An 18,646-nucleotide genomic window follows, 5' to 3' on the forward strand; every position below is an offset into this window, starting at 1 on the left:
TGTATTTGAAGAGCCCAAGTCCGATGCTCTACCTCCGCATAGGGATTGTGATTGTGCTATCAATTTGATTCCTGGTAGTAAATTCCCTAAAGGTCGATTATTTAATTTATCCGTGCCCGAACACGCCGCTATGCGCAGTTATGTGAAGGAATCCCTGGAGAAGGGACATATTCGCCCATCGTCATCACCACTGGGAGCAGGGTTCTTCTTTGTAGCCAAGAAGGATGGTTCGCTGAGACCGTGTATTGATTACCGCCTTCTTAATAAGATCACTGTTAAATTTCAGTATCCCTTGCCATTGTTATCTGACTTGTTTGCTCGGATTAAGGGGGCTAGTTGGTTCACTAAGATAGATCTTCGTGGTGCGTATAATCTGGTGAGAATCAGGCAAGGAGATGAATGGAAAACTGCATTCAATATGCCCGAGGGTCATTTTGAGTATCTAGTGATGCCGTTCGGACTTGCCAATGCTCCATCTGTGTTTCAGTCTTTTATGCATGACATCTTCCGTGAGTATCTGGATAAATTCCTGATTGTTTACTTGGATGACATTTTGATCTTCTCAGATGATTGGGAGTCTCATGTGAAGCAGGTCAGAATGGTTTTTCAGGTCCTGCGTGCTAACTCTTTGTTTGTGAAGGGATCAAAGTGTCTCTTCGGTGTGCAGAAAGTTTCATTTTTGGGGTTCATCTTTACCCCTTCTACTATCGAGATGGATCCAGTTAAGGTCCAAGCCATCCAGGATTGGATTCAGCCGACATCTCTGAAAAGTCTGCAAAAGTTCCTGGGCTTTGCTAATTTTTATCGTCGCTTCATCTGTAATTTTTCTAGCATTGCCAAACCATTGACTGATTTGACCAAGAAGGGTGCTGATTTGGTTAATTGGTCTTCTGCTGCTGTGGAAGCTTTTCAGGAGTTGAAGCGTCGTTTTTGTTCTGCCCCTGTGTTGTGTCAGCCAGATGTTTCTCTTCCGTTCCAGGTCGAGGTTGATGCTTCTGAGATTGGAGCAGGGGCGGTTTTGTCACAGAGAGGTTCTGATTGCTCAGTGATGAAACCATGTGCTTTCTTTTCCAGGAAGTTTTCGCCCGCTGAGCGTAATTATGATGTGGGCAATCGAGAGTTGCTGGCCATGAAGTGGGCATTCGAGGAGTGGCGTCATTGGCTTGAAGGAGCTAAGCATCGCGTGGTGGTATTGACTGATCATAAGAACTTGACTTATCTCGAGTCTGCCAAGCGCTTGAATCCTAGACAGGCCCGTTGGTCGTTATTTTTTGCCCACTTCGACTTTGTGATTTCGTACCTTCCGGGCTCTAAAAATGTGAAGGCGGATGCTCTGTCTAGGAGTTTTGTGCCCGACTCTCCGGGTTTATCTGAGCCAGCGGGTATCCTCAAGGAAGGAGTCATTGTGTCTGCCATCTCCCCTGATTTGCGGCGGGTGCTGCAAAAATTTCAGGCGAATAAACCTGATCGTTGTCCAGCAGAGAAACTGTTCGTCCCTGATAGGTGGACTAATAAACTTATCTCTGAACTTCATTGTTCGGTGTTGGCTGGTCATCCTGGAATCTTTGGTACCAGAGAGTTAGTGGCTAGATCCTTCTGGTGGCCATCTCTGTCACGGGATGTACGTACTTTTGTGCAGTCCTGTGGGATTTGTGCTAGGGCTAAGCCCTGCTGTTCTCGTGCCAGTGGGTTGCTTTTGCCCTTGCCGGTCCCAAAGAGGCCTTGGACACATATTTCGATGGATTTCATTTCTGACCTTCCCGTTTCTCAAAAGATGTCAGTCATTTGGGTGGTCTGTGATCGCTTTTCTAAAATGGTCCATCTGGTGCCCTTGGCTAAATTGCCTTCCTCCTCTGATTTGGTACCTTTGTTCTTTCAGCATGTGGTTCGGTTGCATGGCATTCCTGAGAATATTGTTTCTGACAGAGGTTCCCAGTTTGTTTCAAGGTTTTGGCGAGCCTTTTGTGGTAGGATGGGCATTGACCTATCCTTTTCCTCGGCTTTCCATCCTCAGACTAATGGCCAGACCGAACGAACCAATCAGACCTTGGAAACATATCTGAGATGTTTTGTTTCTGCAGACCAGGATGATTGGGTGTCCTTTTTGCCGTTGGCTGAGTTCGCCCTTAATAATCGGGCCAGCTCGGCTACCTTGGTTTCTCCATTTTTTTGCAATTCTGGGTTCCATCCTCGTTTCTCTTCAGGACAGGTTGAGTCTTCGGACTGTCCTGGTGTGGATTCTGTGGTGGATAGGTTGCAGCAGATCTGGACTCAGGTAGTGGACAATTTGATCTTGTCCCAGGAGAAAGCTCAACTTTTCGCTAATCGCAGACGCCGTGTGGGTCCCCGACTTCGTGTTGGGGATCTGGTTTGGTTATCTTCTCGTCATATTCCTATGAAGGTTTCCTCTCCTAAATTTAAACCTCGTTTTATTGGTCCGTATAGGATTTCTGAGGTTCTCAATCCTGTGTCTTTTCGTTTGACCCTCCCAGACTCCTTTTCCATACATAATGTATTCCATAGGTCGTTGTTGCGGAGATACGTGGCACCTATGGTTCCATCTGTTGAGCCTCCTGCCCCGGTTTTGGTGGAGGGGGAATTGGAGTATATTGTGGAGAAGATTTTGGATTCTTGTGTTTCTAGACGGAAACTCCAGTATCTGGTTAAATGGAAGGGTTATGCTCAGGAAGATAATTCCTGGGTTTTTGCCTCTGATGTTCATGCTTCCGATCTTGTTCGTGCCTTTCATGCGGCTCATCCTGGTCGGCCTGGGGGCTCTGGTGAGGGTTCGGTGACCCCTCCTCAAGGGGGGGGGTACTGTTGTGAATTCTGTGGCTGAATTCACTCCTGTGGTCACAAGTGGTACTGCAGCTTCTGAGCTTCCTCCCTCAGGTGTTCTGGTGAGCTCGTTAACTGCTTCATTACTTAACTCCGCCTGATGCTGCTATCCTTGCTCCTTGTCAATGTTTCAGTGTTGGATCTGAGCTTCTCCTGATTGTTCCTGTGACCTGCTGCTCTGTATAGCTAAGTGCTTTTTGCTTTTTGTTGCTTTTTTTCTGTCCAGCTTGTCTTTTGTTTTGCTGGAAGCTCTGAGACGCAAAGGGTGTACCGCCGTGCCGTTAGTTCGGCACGGTGGGTTTTTTTTTGCCCCCTTTGCGTGGTTTTGCTTTAGGGTTTTTTGTAGACTGCAAAGTTCGCTTTACTGTCCTCGCTCTGTCCTAAAATATCGGGCCCCACTTTGCTGAATCTATTTCATCCCTACGTTTTGTCTTTTCATCTTACTCACAGTCATTATATGTGGGGGGCTGCCTTTTCCTTTGGGGAATTTCTCTGGGGCAAGTCAGGCCTATTTTTCTATCTTCAGGCTAGCTAGTTTCTTAGGCTGTGCCGAGTTGCCTAGGTAGTTGTTAGGCGCAATCCACAGCCGCTTTTAGTTGTGTTTAGGATAGGATCAGGTGTGCAGTCTACAGAGTTTCCACGTCTCAGAGCTCGTTCTTGTATTTTTGGGTATTTGTCAGATCACTGTGTGCGCTCTGATCGCTAAGCACACTGTGTTTCTGGATTGCCTTCATAACACCTGTCATTAGCAAACATAACACCTAGTCACCATTCCATATGATTAACACGTCCTTATTCTCATTTGCACATGGAAACACGAGAAGCAATGGAAGAAACCGAAGGGAGAAGATACAGATTAGATATTAGAAGGGAGACAGTGAGGGTGATCAATGAGTGGAAGAGGCAGCCACGAGAGGTGGTGAGTTCTCCTTCAATGGAAGTCTTCAGAGACTGGACAGACATCTGTCTGAAATGGTTTAGTGAGTCCTGCATTGAGTAGGGGGTTGGACACGAGGACCCCGGGGGTGCTGATGACCCTGGAGGTCCCTTCAAACTCTAACAATCTATTCTACACCAGACTTATGCCACCTGGGTGGTGCCTGTCACAATCCATGTCTGATTGTGACTGTTTTTTTGCAGGAAATCACAGAGAGGAAGACTCCAGTGGAGAGGAAGAATATGAAGAGACCAGTGTGCACCGGGGAAACGTTGCTGGGGGACGACGAGGAAGATGAAGGTCAGTGGGAGGGTCTGCGAGGAGAAGCTAGGTGTCCTGCTGACTGATGAGCACAACATATTGTTGGTCACTGAGTCCGGGGTTCTCTCATCTGCTCCCTGAGTCCGGGGTTCTCTCATCTGCTCCCTGAGTCCGGGGTTCTCTCATCTGCTCCCTGAGTCTGGAGGTCTCTCGTCTGCTCCCTGAGTCCGGGGGTCTCTCATCTGCTCCCTGAGTCCGGGGGTCTCTCGTCTGCTTGCTGGGTCTGGGGTTCTCTCGTCTGCTCCCTGAGTCCGGGGTCTCTCATCTGCTCCCTGAGTCCGGGGTTCTCTCGTCTGCTCCCTGAGTCCAGGGTCTCTCATCTGCTCCCTGAGTCTGGGGTTCTCTTATCTGCTCCCTGAGTCCGGGGTTCTCTCATCTGCTCCCTGAGTCCGGGGTTCTCTCATCTGCTCCCTGAGTCTGGGGGTCTCTCGTCTGCTCCCTGAGTCTGGGGGTCTCTCGTCTGCTCCCTGAGTCTGGGGTTCTCTTATCTGCTCCCTGAGTCCGGGGTTCTCTCATCTGCTCCCTGAGTCCGGGGTTCTCTCATCTGCTCCCTGAGTCTGGGGGTCTCTCATCTGCTCCCTGAGTCCGGGGGTCTCTCGTCTGCTCCCTGAGTCTGGGGTTCTCTTATCTGCTCCCTGAGTCCGGGGTTCTCTCATCTGCTCCCTGAGTCCGGGGTTCTCTCATCTGCTCCCTGAGTCCGGGGTTCTCTCGTCTGCTCCCTGAGTCTGAGGGTCTCTCGTCTGCTCCCTGAGTCCGGGGTTCTCTCGTCTGCTCCCTTAGTCCGGGGTTCTCTCGTCTGCTCCCTGAGTCTGGGGTTCTCTCGTCTGCTCCCTGAGTCCGGGGTTCTCTCGTCTGCTCCCTGAGTCCGGGGTTCTCTCGTCTGCTCCCTGAGTCTGGGGGTCTCTCGTCTGCTCCCTGAGTCCGGGGTTCTCTCGTCTGCTCCCTTAGTCCGGGGTTCTCTCGTCTGCTCCCTGAGTCTGGGGGTCTCTCGTCTGCTCACTGAGTCCGGGGTTCTCTCATCTGCTCTCTGAGTCCGGGGTTCTCTCGTCTGCTCCCTGAGTCTGGGGTTCTCTCGTCTGCTCTCTGAGTCTGGGGTTCTCTCGTCTGCTCCCTGAGTCTGGGGTTCTCTCGTCTGCTCCCTGAGTCTGGGGTTCTCTCGTCTGCTCCCTGAGTCTGGGGTTTTCTCATCTGCTCCCTGAGTCTGGGGGTCTCTCGTCTGCTCCCTGAGTCTGGGGGTCTCTCGTCTGCTCCCTGAGTCTGGGGTTCTCTTATCTGCTCCCTGAGTCCGGGGTTCTCTCATCTGCTCCCTGAGTCCGGGGTTCTCTCATCTGCTCCCTGAGTCTGGGGGTCTCTCATCTGCTCCCTGAGTCCGGGGGTCTCTCGTCTGCTCCCTGAGTCTGGGGTTCTCTTATCTGCTCCCTGAGTCCGGGGTTCTCTCATCTGCTCCCTGAGTCCGGGGTTCTCTCATCTGCTCCCTGAGTCCGGGGTTCTCTCGTCTGCTCCCTGAGTCTGGGGGTCTCTCGTCTGCTCCCTGAGTCCGGGGTTCTCTCGTCTGCTCCCTTAGTCCGGGGTTCTCTCGTCTGCTCCCTGAGTCTGGGGTTCTCTCGTCTGCTCCCTGAGTCCGGGGTTCTCTCATCTGCTCCCTGAGTCCGGGGTTCTCTCGTCTGCTCCCTGAGTCTGGGGGTCTCTCGTCTGCTCCCTGAGTCCGGGGTTCTCTCGTCTGCTCCCTTAGTCCGGGGTTCTCTTGTCTGCTCCCTGAGTCTGGGGGTCTCTCGTCTGCTCACTGAGTCCGGGGTTCTCTCATCTGCTCTCTGAGTCCAGGGTTCTCTCGTCTGCTCCCTGAGTCTGGGGTTCTCTCGTCTGCTCCCTGAGTCTGGGGTTCTCTCATCTGCTCCCTGAGTCTGGGGTTCTCTCGTCTGCTCCCTGAGTCTGGGGTTCTCTCGTCTGCTCCCTGAGTCTGGGGTTCTCTCATCTGCTCCCTGAGTCTGGGGTTCTCTCGTCTGCTCCCTGAGTCTGGGGTTCTCTCGTCTGCTCCCTGAGTCTGGGGTTCTCTCATCTGCTCTCTGAGTCCGGGGTTCTCTCGTCTGCTCCCTGAGTCTGGGGTTCTCTCGTCTGCTCCCTGAGTCTGGGGTTCTCTCATCTGCTCCCTGAGTCTGGGGTTCTCTCGTCTGCTCCCTGAGTCTGGGGTTCTCTCGTCTGCTCCCTGAGTCTGGGGTTCTCTCGTCTGCTCCCTGAGTCTGGGGTTCTCTCATCTGCTCCCTGAGTCTGGGGTTCTCTCATCTGCTCCCTGAGTCCGGGGTTCTCTCATCTGCTCCCTGAGTCCGGGGTTTTCTCATCTCCTCCCTGAGTCCGGGGTTCTCGCATCTGCTCCCTGAGTCCGGGGTTCTCTCGTCTGCTCCCTGAGTCCGGGGTTCTCTCGTCTGCTCCCTGAGTCTGGGGGTCTCTCGTCTGCTCCCTGAGTCTGGGGTTCTCTCGTCTGCTCCCTGAGTCTGGGGTTCTCTCGTCTGCTCCCTGAGTCTGGGGTTCTCTCATCTGCTCTCTGAGTCCGGGGTTCTCTCGTCTGCTCCCTGAGTCTGGGGTTCTCTCGTCTGCTCCCTGAGTCTGGGGTTCTCTCATCTGCTCCCTGAGTCTGGGGTTCTCTCGTCTGCTCCCTGAGTCTGGGGGTTCTCGCATCTGCTCCCTGAGTCCGGGGTTCTCTCGTCTGCTCCCTGAGTCCGGGGTTCTCTCGTCTGCTCCCTGAGTCTGGGGTTCTCTCGTCTGCTCCCTGAGTCTGGGGTTCTCTCATCTGCTCTCTGAGTCCGGGGTTCTCTCGTCTGCTCCCTGAGTCTGGGGTTCTCTCGTCTGCTCCCTGAGTCTGGGGTTCTCTCATCTGCTCTCTGAGTCCGGGGTTCTCTCGTCTGCTCCCTGAGTCTGGGGTTCTCTCGTCTGCTCCCTGAGTCTGGGGTTCTCTCATCTGCTCCCTGAGTCCGGGGTTCTCTCGTCTGCTCCCTGAGTCCGGGGTTCTCTCATCTGCTCCCTGAGTCCGGGGTTTTCTCATCTCCTCCCTGAGTCCGGGGTTCTCTCGTCTGCTCCCTGAGTCCGGGGTTCTCTCGTCTGCTCCCTGAGTCCGGGGTTCTCTCGTCTGCTCCCTGAGTCTGGGGTTCTCTCGTCTGCTCCCTGAATCCTATCCTCAGTTTCTTAATGCAGGGAGGTTCTCCTCTCCTGTCATGTTGCCTCCACAGAAGAGATTTCGGAGAGTGATGATGATGATGACAACCTTTCCTCGGTTCTGCACCAGCGGGCGAAGATGCCGTGGCGAGCTTGCGGGAAATACCTGAGCTCGGCAGGAATCCTGCTCCTCCCAATCCTCGTCTTCTCTCAGCTCCTCAAGCATTCGCTCTTGGTCGCCATTGATTTCTGGCTGGCGAAGTGGACATCAGACGCGATCTCCAACACCTCATCCGCAGGCTGCATCGGGCAGGTAAACCCTAATAATTGAGGCGTCATGACTGTGACTCGCTTGTGGTTTGATTGTGCAGTTAAATGCTGGTGCAATCTATCAGGACTTTGACCCCATTCTCTCCCCAGATCTGCAGCTTTGACCACTCTCCATACTCCATGGTGTTCAGCGTCCTGTCCTGCCTCGCCATCATCATGTGCCTTGCGACCTCCATCGCTGTGGAATGGACTGGGCTGCGTGTTGCCAAGAAGCTGCACAACAGTCTCCTAAATGCCATCATCCTGGCGCCCATGAGGTGCAGCATGAGGGGAAGAGGAGCGCACGAATAGAGGGGACCACCAGGGCTAACGCTGCTGATCTTCACTGCTGACCTGAATTTTCTGGGTTCCTCCACAGGTTTTTTGAGACAACACCTCTGGGCAGCATCCTGAACCGTTTCTCTGCAGACTTCAACACCATTGATCAGGTATGGCGGACAGTGGTATGGTTGGACATGAAGGAGGGGGTCTGACTATCTACTTATCTGTGAGGCAGCCCAGACTCGGGAGTAGGCCCAAGGCCCGAGGCTCACACTGAGTGGCGAGAGGTTAAGACTGCTGCCCGGGAGGTGTATGATGCGAGGTGGGAGGTTTACGCTGCAAGGTGGAGGTTTACGCTGCGAGGTGGGAGGTTTACGCTGCAAGGTGGAGGTTTACGCTGCGAGGTGGAGGTTTACGCTGTGGGGTAGAAGATTTACATTGCGAGGTGGAGGTTTACGCTGCGAGGTGGAGGTTTACGCTGCGAGGTGGAGGTTTACGCTGCAAGGTGGAGGTTTACGCTGCGAGGTGGAGGTTTACGCTGTGGGGTAGAAGATTTACATTGCGAGGTGGAGGTTTACGCTGCGAGGTGGAGGTTTACGCTGTGGGGCAGCTGGTTTATGCTGTGGGGTAGAAGATTTACACTGTGGGAGGGAGGTTTACGCTGTGTGGTTAGAGGTTTATGCTGCGGGGCGGGAGGGTTACGCTGTGGGGTGAGAGGTTTAACCTGCAGGGTGGAAGATTTACGCTGTAGGGCAGGAGGTTTGCTCTGTGGTGCGGGAGGTTTACGCTGTGGGGTGAGAGGTTTACACTGTGTGGTAGGAGGTTTACGCTGCAAGATTGGAGATTTATGCTGCGGGGCGGGAGGTTTGGCGGATGGTCTGTGGTGCTTGGTTGGAGGTTTGTGCTGCTTGGCGGGAGGTTTGCACTGGTTAGCGGGAGGTGTGCCCTACTTGGCGGATGGTCTGTGGTGCTTGGTTGGAGGTTTGTGCTGCTTGGCGGGAGGTTTGCGCTGGTTAGCGGGAGGTGTGCCCTACTTGGCGGATGGTCTGTGGTGCTTGGTTGGAGGTTTGTGCTGCTTGGCGGGAGGTTTGCGCTGGTTAGCGGGAGGTTTGCTCTACTTGGCGGATGGTCTGTGGTGCTTGGTTGGAGGTTTGTGCTGCTTGGTGGGAGGTTTGCGCTGCTTAGCGGGAGGTGTGCCCATCTTGGCGGATGGTCTGTGGTGCTTGGTTGGAGGTTTGTGCTGCTTGGCGGAAGGTTTGCGCTGGTTAGCGGGAGGTTTGCCCTACTTGGCGGATGGTCTGTGGTGCTTGGTTGGAGGTTTGTGCTGCTTGGCGGGAGGTTTGCGCTGCTTAGTGGGAGGTTTGCCCTACTTGGCGGATGGTCTGTGGTGATTGGTTGGAGGTTTGTGCTGCTTGGCGGGAGGTTTGCGCTGCTTAGCGGGAGGTTTGCCCTACTTGGCGGATGGTCTGTGGTGCTTGGTTGGAGGTTTGTGCTGCTTGGCGGGAGGTTTGCGCTGGTTAGCGGGAGGTTTGCCCTACTTGGCGGATGGTCTGTGGTGCTTGGTTGGAGGTTTGTGCTGCTTGGCGGGAGGTTTGCGCTGCTTAGCGGGAGGTTTGCCCTACTTGGCGGATGGTCTGTGGTGCTTGGTTGGAGGTTTGTGCTGCTTGGTGGGAGGTTTGCGCTGGTTAGCGGGAGGTGTGCCCTACTTGGCGGATGGTCTGTGGTGCTTGGTTGGAGGTTTGTGCTGCTTGGCGGGAGGTTTGCGCTGGTTAGCGGGAGGTTTGCTCTACTTGGCGGATGGTCTGTGGTGCTTGGTTGGAGGTTTGTGCTGCTTGGTGGGAGGTTTGCGCTGCTTAGCGGGAGGTGTGCCCATCTTGGCGGATGGTCTGTGGTGCTTGGTTGGAGGTTTGTGCTGCTTGGCGGAAGGTTTGCGCTGGTTAGCGGGAGGTTTGCCCTACTTGGCGGATGGTCTGTGGTGCTTGGTTGGAGGTTTGTGCTGCTTGGCGGGAGGTTTGCGCTGCTTAGTGGGAGGTTTGCCCTACTTGGCGGATGGTCTGTGGTGATTGGTTGGAGGTTTGTGCTGCTTGGCGGGAGGTTTGCGCTGCTTAGCGGGAGGTTTGCCCTACTTGGCGGATGGTCTGTGGTGCTTGGTTGGAGGTTTGTGCTGCTTGGCGGGAGGTTTGCGCTGGTTAGCGGGAGGTTTGCCCTACTTGGCGGATGGTCTGTGGTGCTTGGTTGGAGGTTTGTGCTGCTTGGCGGGAGGTTTGCGCTGCTTAGCGGGAGGTTTGCCCTACTTGGCGGATGGTCTGTGGTGCTTGGTTGGAGGTTTGTGCTGCTTGGCGGGAGGTTTGCGCTGCTTAGCGGGAGGTTTGCCCTACTTGGCGGATGGTCTGTGGTGCTTGGTTGGAGGTTTGTGCTGCTTGGTGGGAGGTTTGCGCTGGTTAGCGGGAGGTGTGCCCTACTTGGCGGATGGTCTGTGGTGCTTGGTTGGAGGTTTGTGCTGCTTGGCGGGAGGTTTGCGCTGGTTAGCGGGAGGTTTGCTCTACTTGGCGGATGGTCTGTGGTGCTTGGTTGGAGGTTTGTGCTGCTTGGTGGGAGGTTTGCGCTGCTTAGCGGGAGGTGTGCCCATCTTGGCGGATGGTCTGTGGTGCTTGGTTGGAGGTTTGTGCTGCTTGGCGGAAGGTTTGCGCTGCTTGGCGGAAGGTTTGCGCTGGTTAGCGGGAGGTTTGCCCTACTTGGCGGATGGTCTGTGGTGCTTGGTTGGAGGTTTGTGCTGCTTGGCGGGAGGTTTGCGCTGCTTAGTGGGAGGTTTGCCCTACTTGGCGGATGGTCTGTGGTGATTGGTTGGAGGTTTGTGCTGCTTGGCGGGAGGTTTGCGCTGCTTAGCGGGAGGTTTGCTCTACTTGGCGGATGGTCTGTGGTGCTTGGTTGGAGGTTTGTGCTGCTTGGCGGGAGGTTTGCGCTGCTTAGTGGGAGGTTTGCCCTACTTGGCGGATGGTCTGTGGTGATTGGTTGGAGGTTTGTGCTGCTTGGCGGGAGGTTTGCGCTGCTTAGCGGGAGGTTTGCCCTACTTGGCGGATGGTCTGTGGTGCTTGGTTGGAGGTTTGTGCTGCTTGGCGGGAGGTTTGCGCTGGTTAGCGGGAGGTTTGCCCTACTTGGCGGATGGTCTGTGGTGCTTGGTTGGAGGTTTGTGCTGCTTGGCGGGAGGTTTGCGCTGCTTAGCGGGAGGTTTGCCCTACTTGGCGGATGGTCTGTGGTGCTTGGTTGGAGGTTTGTGCTGCTTGGCGGGAGGTTTGCGCTGCTTAGCGGGAGGTTTGCCCTACTTGGCGGATGGTCTGTGGTGCTTGGTTGGAGGTTTGTGCTGCTTGGTGGGAGGTTTGCGCTGCTTAGCGGGAGGTGTGCCCATCTTGGCGGATGGTCTGTGGTGCTTGGTTGGAGGTTTGTGCTGCTTGGCGGGAGGTTTGCGCTGGTTAGCGGGAGGTTTGCCCTACTTAGCGGATGGTCTGTGGTGCTTGGTTGGAGGTTTGTGCTGCTTGGTGGGAGGTTTGCCCTACTTGGCGGATGGTCTGTGGTGCTTGGTTGGAGGTTTGTGCTGCTTGGCGGGAGGTTTGTGCTGGTTAGCGGGAGGTTTGCCCTACTTGGCGGATGGTCTGTGGTGCTTGGTTGGAGGTTTGTGCTGCTTGGTTGGAGGTTTGTGCTGCTTGGCGGGAGGTTTGCCCTACTCGGTGGAAGGTCTGTGGTGCTTGGTTGGAGGTTTGTGCTGCTTGGCGGGAGGTTTGCGCTGGTTAGCGGGAGGTTTGCCCTACTTGGCGGATGGTCGGTGGTGCTTGGTTGGAGGTTTGTGCTGCTTGGCGGGAGGTTTGCCCTACTCGGTGGAAGATCTGCGGTGCTTGGTTGGAGGTTTGCGCTGCTTGGTGGAATGTTTACGCTGCGGGGTGAGAAGTTTCGTTTGCGCTCACATAATGAGTCCCCTCCACATGAGGTGTGAGCAGAGCACTCCGCCGCAGTCTTGAGAGGGTCCTGGTTGATGGAAGGGCCTGATACTTGATATTCCCTTTTACTGTCTCCTGTTCCTCGGCAGCATATCCCAGCCACCCTTGAATGTCTGAGCCGATCCACCCTGCTGTGTGTGTCGGCGCTGGCCGTCATCTCCTACGTCACCCCAATCTTCCTCATCTCCCTGGTCCCTCTGGTGATCACCTGCTACTTTATTCAGAAGCATTTCCGCGTGGCTGCCAGGTAAGGGGTCATGTGTGTATAACAGGACATGAGGGGCAGTACATCCTTATAGAAGGGGTTGACCTCTGCAGTGCTGGCTGTGATGAGGGCGATGTGTTACCTTCTGCACCATCTCATCTCTCCTGTACATCGCCCTTTTGTGGTGGGCGAGGTGATGCGGGTGTGTGTGGTTAATCCTCAGGATATTGGGGTCACACTGAGGTTAGACCCTGGAATGTAAAGACTCTCCGCTGTCGTGGATTTCCGTTATTACACTGGAACCTGATTCCCTGATCTTGTTGTTCTGGAACTGCGTATTAATAATATTAATAACCCCCCACCCCGCTGTGTGGTAGGAAGGGGCCGACATTTTCCTCCGGCACAGTCAGCACCGCCAGCTGTCCTCTCTGCAGAACATGGCACTGTTTAGGTCCACAGCTATCCCAGCCGCGGGTTGGGGGAAGAGAATATTCTTGGATTATAGAAATGATAGTCTTGTCCATGGAGCATGAAGGGAAGGCCAAGGGGCCGGGATCACTATGGCCGCCTCACCTCGCGCCTATTAAAGGGGTTTTCCTACAAACAAAAGTTGATGTTAACCCCTTAGTGACAACCAATTTTGCACGTTAATGACCGGGCCAATTTTTACAATTCTGACCACTGTCACTTTATGTGGTAATAACTCTAGAACGCTTCAATGTATCCCACTGATTCCGAGATTGTTTTTTCATGACATATTGTACTTCATGTTAGTGGTAACATTTCTACGATATGACTTGCGTTTATTTATGAAAAAAGCGGAAATTTGGCAAAAACTTTGAAAATTTCGCAATTATAAAACTTTTAATTTTTTTACCCTTAAATCACAGAGTTATGTCACACAAAATAGTTAATAAATAAGATTTCCCACATGTCTACTTTACATCAGCACAATTTTGGAAACATCATTTTTTTTTGTTAGGACTTTATAAGGGTTAAAAGTTGACCAGAGATTTTTCATTTTTCCATCAACATTTACAAAACCATTTTTTAGGGACCACCTCACATTTGGAGTGACACCATTCTAAAAACTGCCCCCCTCAAGGTGCTCAAAACCATATTCAAGAAGTTTATTAACCCTTCAGGTGCTTCACAAGAACTAAAGCAATGTGGAAGGAAAAAATGAACATTTTACTTTTTTTCACACAAAAAAATTACTTTTACTTATTTTTTTTATTTTTACAAGTGTATCTGGAGAAAATGGACCACAAAATTTGTTGTGCAATTTCTCCTGAGTACCCCATACCCCATATGCGGGGGAAAGCCACTGTTTGGGTGCACGGCAGAGCTCAGAAGGGAGGGAGCGGCGTTTGACTTTTTCATCGCAAAATTGGCTGGAATCAATGGTGGAGACCCCCTGATGTACCTAAACAGTGGAAACCCCCCATTCTAACTACAACCCTAACCCCAACACACCCCTAACCCTAATCACAACCCAAACCATAAGGCCGGCTTCACATTCAGCGTATGAAAATACGGTCCGTATATTACGGCCGTAATACGCTGAAAAGTCCCGGAAATAGTGGTCCGTAGCTCCTCCATAGGCAGGGTGTTTCAGCGTTTTTTTGCGCATGGCATCCTCCGTATGTAATCCGTATGGCATCCGTACTGCGTGTTTTTATCGCAGGCTTGCAAAACCGACATACGGCTATACAAGGGATCCATGTGTAAAAAAAAAAAAACATATATACTGTCTATATATATATATATTAATATTTCGTCCAGCGCGATATAGCAGAAAGCCGGTAACTCAATTACCGGCTTTTGCTTTCTCCTTCCTAAACCCGACATGATATGAGACATGGTTACATACAGTAAACCATCTCATATCACCATTTTTTTTTGCATATTCCACACTACTAATGTTAGTAGTGTGTATATGCAAAATTTCGGCGCTCTAGCTCTAAAATTTAAGGGTTAAATCGCGGAAAAAATTGGCGTGGGCTCCCGCGCAATTTTCTCTGCCAGAGTAGTAACGCCAGTGACTGAGGGCAGATATTAGTAGCCTGGAGAGGGTCCACGGTTATTGGCCCCCCCTGGCTAAAAACATCCGCCCCCAGCCACCCCAGAAAAGGCACATCTGGAAGATGCGCCTATTCTGGCACTTGGCCACTCTCTTCCCATTCCCGTGTAGCGGTGGGATATGGGGTAATGAAGGGTTAATGTCACCTTGCTATTGTAAGGTGACATTAAGCCAAATTAATAATGGAGAGGCGTCAATTATGACACCTATCCATTATTAATCCAATACTAGTAAAGGGTTAAAAAAAAAACACACACATTATTAAAAAGTAATTTAATGAAATAAACACACCGTTTGTTGTAATATTTTATTTAGCGCCCAATCCACTCACTGAAGACCCTCGTTCTGTAACAAAATAAACATAATAAACCAACAATATACATACCTTCCGAGGATCTGTAATGTCCCACGATGTAAATCCATCTGAAGGGGTTAAAATATTTTGCAGCCACGGGCAGACATTTTCTCCTGGAAGAAGAAGCTGGCGGCCCAGACAACTTCACGGGGGGTTGCAGGGACTCCGGAGGTATCGGGGGAGGGATCCGGGGACCTCATTTCTCTCTCCTCTGATGTGCGATCACATCAGAGGAGAGAGAAATTAAATGGGAAATCTGACTTCTTTTTTTTTTTACAGTTAATGGTGATTGCAACACTGGGGTCGGTAAAAACTGAACCGAATCATGTTCTCTGGGGTCTCAGCTACCCCCGGTAGCCAAGACCCTGCTGAAATTTAGATCCAGGGGGCACTATGCACTTATTTCTCAGCGCCGTTAAAGAGCCCTCCCCGTCCCAGTGTTGTAGCACTAAGTCTAAGGGTCCCCTTACCCACCTTCCGTATACCAGTTCAAATGGGGAGAACCTCGTGGATTCTTGGGGCACCTCCCGATAGGCAAACAGGAGGTGTGGCAAGAATTTCTCCCAGTCCCTGTAGGTCCTGGTAAAAGTCCCAATGAGTTGTTTTAACGTCCCGTTAAAGCGTTCACACAACCCATTGGTTTGCGGGTGGTACGGGGCATATAAAAGATCACTGCGTCTCCACATAATTCCAGTATGACAACACTTTACTCACAGGACACAGAATATATCACACAGATACAGAGGGCAGGTCAATACAAAAGCGGCAGGCCATACATACATTACAATAGCCGCAGGTGGCCGGAGCCTGACGATATTTACTGTGGGAATTACAAAGGTGGGGGGAGGACAAAAGGGAATATCTTGTCCCCTCTGCTCAGGGGCACAGCCTGTGGGCTGATGCATCTCACATGGAACCTATTATACATACATATAACTGCACAACATATTCTGGGTGCTGAGGAGTTCCGTAACAGTCACTTTATGAGGTTATAACTCTGGAACGCTTTAACGGATCTCGCTGATTCTGAGAACATTTTTTCGTGACATATTGTACTTCTTGTTACTGGTACAATTTCTTCGATATTACTTGCATTTATTTATGAAAAAAATATGGAAATATGGCAAAAAAATTTAAATCGGGATCTGTGGAAGCGTCGTGTGCGCAAAACAGCTGTCATGCTGTGGTCAACATGATCTCCTTGTCCATTTGACACATGTCCTAATAAAGGCTTCATTGTTTTACTGGGCTGGGTGAGTGCAAACCTTATTTTTTGCTTTTTTTCTGGAAAATTTTTAAAATTTAGCAATTTTCAAATTTTGAATTTTTATGCCCTTAAATCACAGAGTTATGTCACACAAAATAGTTAATAAATAACATTTCCCACATGTCTACTTTACTTTATGACCCAAAACCGGTCCCGCCAAATTCAGGTGACAGGTTCCCTTTAAGGTCCTTGGAGTGATGCATCTAAAATCTGTTCCCATAATGTCCTTCCTGTTTCAGGTGAAAACTAAAGAACTTGGAGACTTGGGACTTATCTCTCATAATGTTTATTTGCACATGAGTGGACAGATTGCCGTATTCAGCGCAAATATGTTGTTCTACATAATGAGATACTTGCTAATTGCTGTGTGGTCCGGAACGAGGAGGGCGGAGGGGGTGGGATGGGTATTGTCTGTGTTGAAAAATTCTATAAACATGTATCTGATTTAAAAAGACACCGATATTACACAAGATACAGCAGGGGCACATTTATAAGATTAGTTCAGCACAGGAACATTTTATGTAAACATCCAGTTGTGGAAATTGTTATCATCCCAAGATCTATTGATTAAAATCCACTTTTGTTTGTGGGAAAACCCCTTTAATGTGTTGTCCTTACTGCGGCTCCAGGGATCTACAGCAGCTGGAGGACAGTACGCAGCTTCCCCTGTTGGCACACTTCTCCGAGACGGTGGAAGGACTGACTACCATACGAGCCTTCAGGTACTGTCCGGGCTATGTGATGATTCCAAGCGATGCAGTGTCTGGGTCCTGTTTGTTTCTGGGTGATGCTTTGTCTAGAGGCGGTGAACGTCCATTTGATCCTCTGTCTGGCTGAAGTGATGTCCGGAATATGCGGTATCTGGTTGATGCCCTGTCCAGATGACGTGGAGTCCAGGTTCAAAATGTATCCAAGTGGTGTGCTGTCCAGGTGACGTGCTGTCCAGGTGACGTGCTGTCTAGGTTGAGTTCATGTCTGATAGATGTGCTGTTCGGGTGATGTGCTGTCCAGGTGACGTTCTGTCTGGGTGACGTGCTGTCCGGGTGTCGTGCTGTCCAGGTGACGTGCTGTCCAGGTGACATGCTGTCTGGGTGATGTGCTGTCAGGGTAACATGCTGTCTGAGTAACGTGCTGTTCAGGTGACGTGCTGTCCAGGTTGAGTTCATGTCTGAGAGATGTGCAGTTCAGGTGATGTGCTGTCCGGGTGATGTGCTGTCCAGGTGACATCTGTCTGGGTGACATGCTGTTCAGGTGACTTGCTGTCCAGGTTGAGTTCATTTCTGAGAGATGTGCTGTGCAGGTGATGACCTATCCAGGTGACATGCTGTCTGTGTGACTTGCTGTTCAGATTACGTGATGTTCGTGTGATGTGCTGTCCAGGTGGAGTTCATGTCTGGGTGACGTGCTGTCCGGGTGTAGTTCATGTCTAGGTGACGTGCTGTCCAGGTGGAGTTCATGTCTGGGGGATGTGCTGTCCGGGTGTAATTAATGTCTGGGGAATGTGCTGTCCGGGTGTAGTTCATGCCTGGGTGACGTGCTGTCCGGGTGTAGTTCATGTCTGGGTGACGTGCTGTCCGGGTGGAGTTCATGTCTGGGGGATGTGCTGTCCAGGTGTAGTTCATGTCTGGGTGATGTGCTGTCCAGGTGGATTTCATGTCTGGGGGATGTGCTGTCCAGGTGTAGTTCATGTCTGGGTGATGTGCTGTCCAGGTGGATTTCATGTCTGGGGGATGTGCTGTCCAGGTGTAGTTCATGTCTGGGGGATGTGCTGTCCAGGTGTAGTTCATGTCTGGGTGATGTGCTGTCCAGGTGGATTTCATGTCTGGGGGATGTGCTGTCCAGGTGACATACCGTCCGTGTGACGTGCTGTTCAGGTTACGTGATGTTCGTGTGATGTGCTGTCCAGGTGTAGTTCATGTCTGGGTGACGTGCTGTCCAGGTGTAGTTCATGTCTGGGGGATGTGCTGTCCAGGTGGAGTTCATGTCTGGGTGACGTGCTGTCCAGGTGGAGTTCATGTCTGGGTGACGTGCTGTCCAGGTGTAGTTCATGTCTGGGTGACGTGCTGTCCGGGTGGAGTTCATGTCTGGGGATGTGCTGTCCAGGTGGAGTTCATGTCTGGGGGATGTGCTGTCCAGGTGACATGCCATCCATGTGACGTGCTGTTCAGGTTACGTGATGTTCGTGTGATGTGCTGTCCAGGTGGAGTTCATGTCTGGGTGACGTGCTGTCCGGGTGTAGTTCATGTCTAGGTGACGTGCTGTCCAGGTGGAGTTCATGTCTGGGGGATGTGCTGTCCGGGTGTAATTAATGTCTGGGGAATGTGCTGTCCGGGTGTAGTTCATGCCTGGGTGACGTGCTGTCCGGGTGTAGTTCATGTCTGGGTGACGTGCTGTCCGGGTGTAGTTCATGTCTGGGTGACGTGCTGTTCCAGGTGGAGTTCATGTCTGGGTGACGTGCTGTCCGGGTGGAGTTCATGTCTGGGGGATGTGCTGTCCAGGTGTAGTTCATGTCTGGGGGATGTGCTGTCCGGGTGTAGTTCATGTCTGGGTGACGTGCTGTTCCAGGTGGAGTTCATGTCTGGGTGACGTGCTGTCCGGGTGGAGTTCATGTCTGGGTGATGTGCTGTCCAGGTGGATTTCATGTCTGGGGGATGTGCTGTCCAGGTGTAGTTCATGTCTGGGGGATGTGCTGTCCAGGTGGATTTCATGTCTGGGGGATGTGCTGTCCAGGTGGATTTCATGTCTGGGGGATGTGCTGTCCAGGTGGATTTCATGTCTGGGGGATGTGCTGTCCAGGTGGATTTCATGTCTGGGGGATGTGCTGTCCAGGTGACATACCGTCCGTGTGTCGTGCTGTTCAGGTTACGTGATGTTCGTGTGATGTGCTGTCCAGGTGTAGTTCATGTCTGG

General features: G+C 51.9%; 1 protein-coding gene across 1 annotated transcript in view; it reads left to right on the forward strand.

Moving 5' to 3' along the window:
* Positions 1-18,646, forward strand: part of ABCC8 (ATP binding cassette subfamily C member 8) — a 434,375-nt gene that overhangs the window by 325,152 nt on the left and 90,577 nt on the right. Inside the window, exons 24-29 of the mRNA XM_069768187.1 lie at positions 3,979-4,075; positions 7,318-7,556; positions 7,664-7,830; positions 7,932-8,001; positions 11,916-12,073; positions 16,366-16,458. Coding sequence (XP_069624288.1) covers positions 3,979-4,075; positions 7,318-7,556; positions 7,664-7,830; positions 7,932-8,001; positions 11,916-12,073; positions 16,366-16,458 — 824 coding nt within the window. The remainder of the gene's footprint in view (positions 1-3,978; positions 4,076-7,317; positions 7,557-7,663; positions 7,831-7,931; positions 8,002-11,915; positions 12,074-16,365; positions 16,459-18,646) is intronic.

The sequence above is a fragment of the Ranitomeya imitator genome, chromosome 5, assembly GCF_032444005.1.
Source record: "Ranitomeya imitator isolate aRanImi1 chromosome 5, aRanImi1.pri, whole genome shotgun sequence".
NCBI classification, from domain to species: domain Eukaryota; kingdom Metazoa; phylum Chordata; class Amphibia; order Anura; family Dendrobatidae; genus Ranitomeya; species Ranitomeya imitator.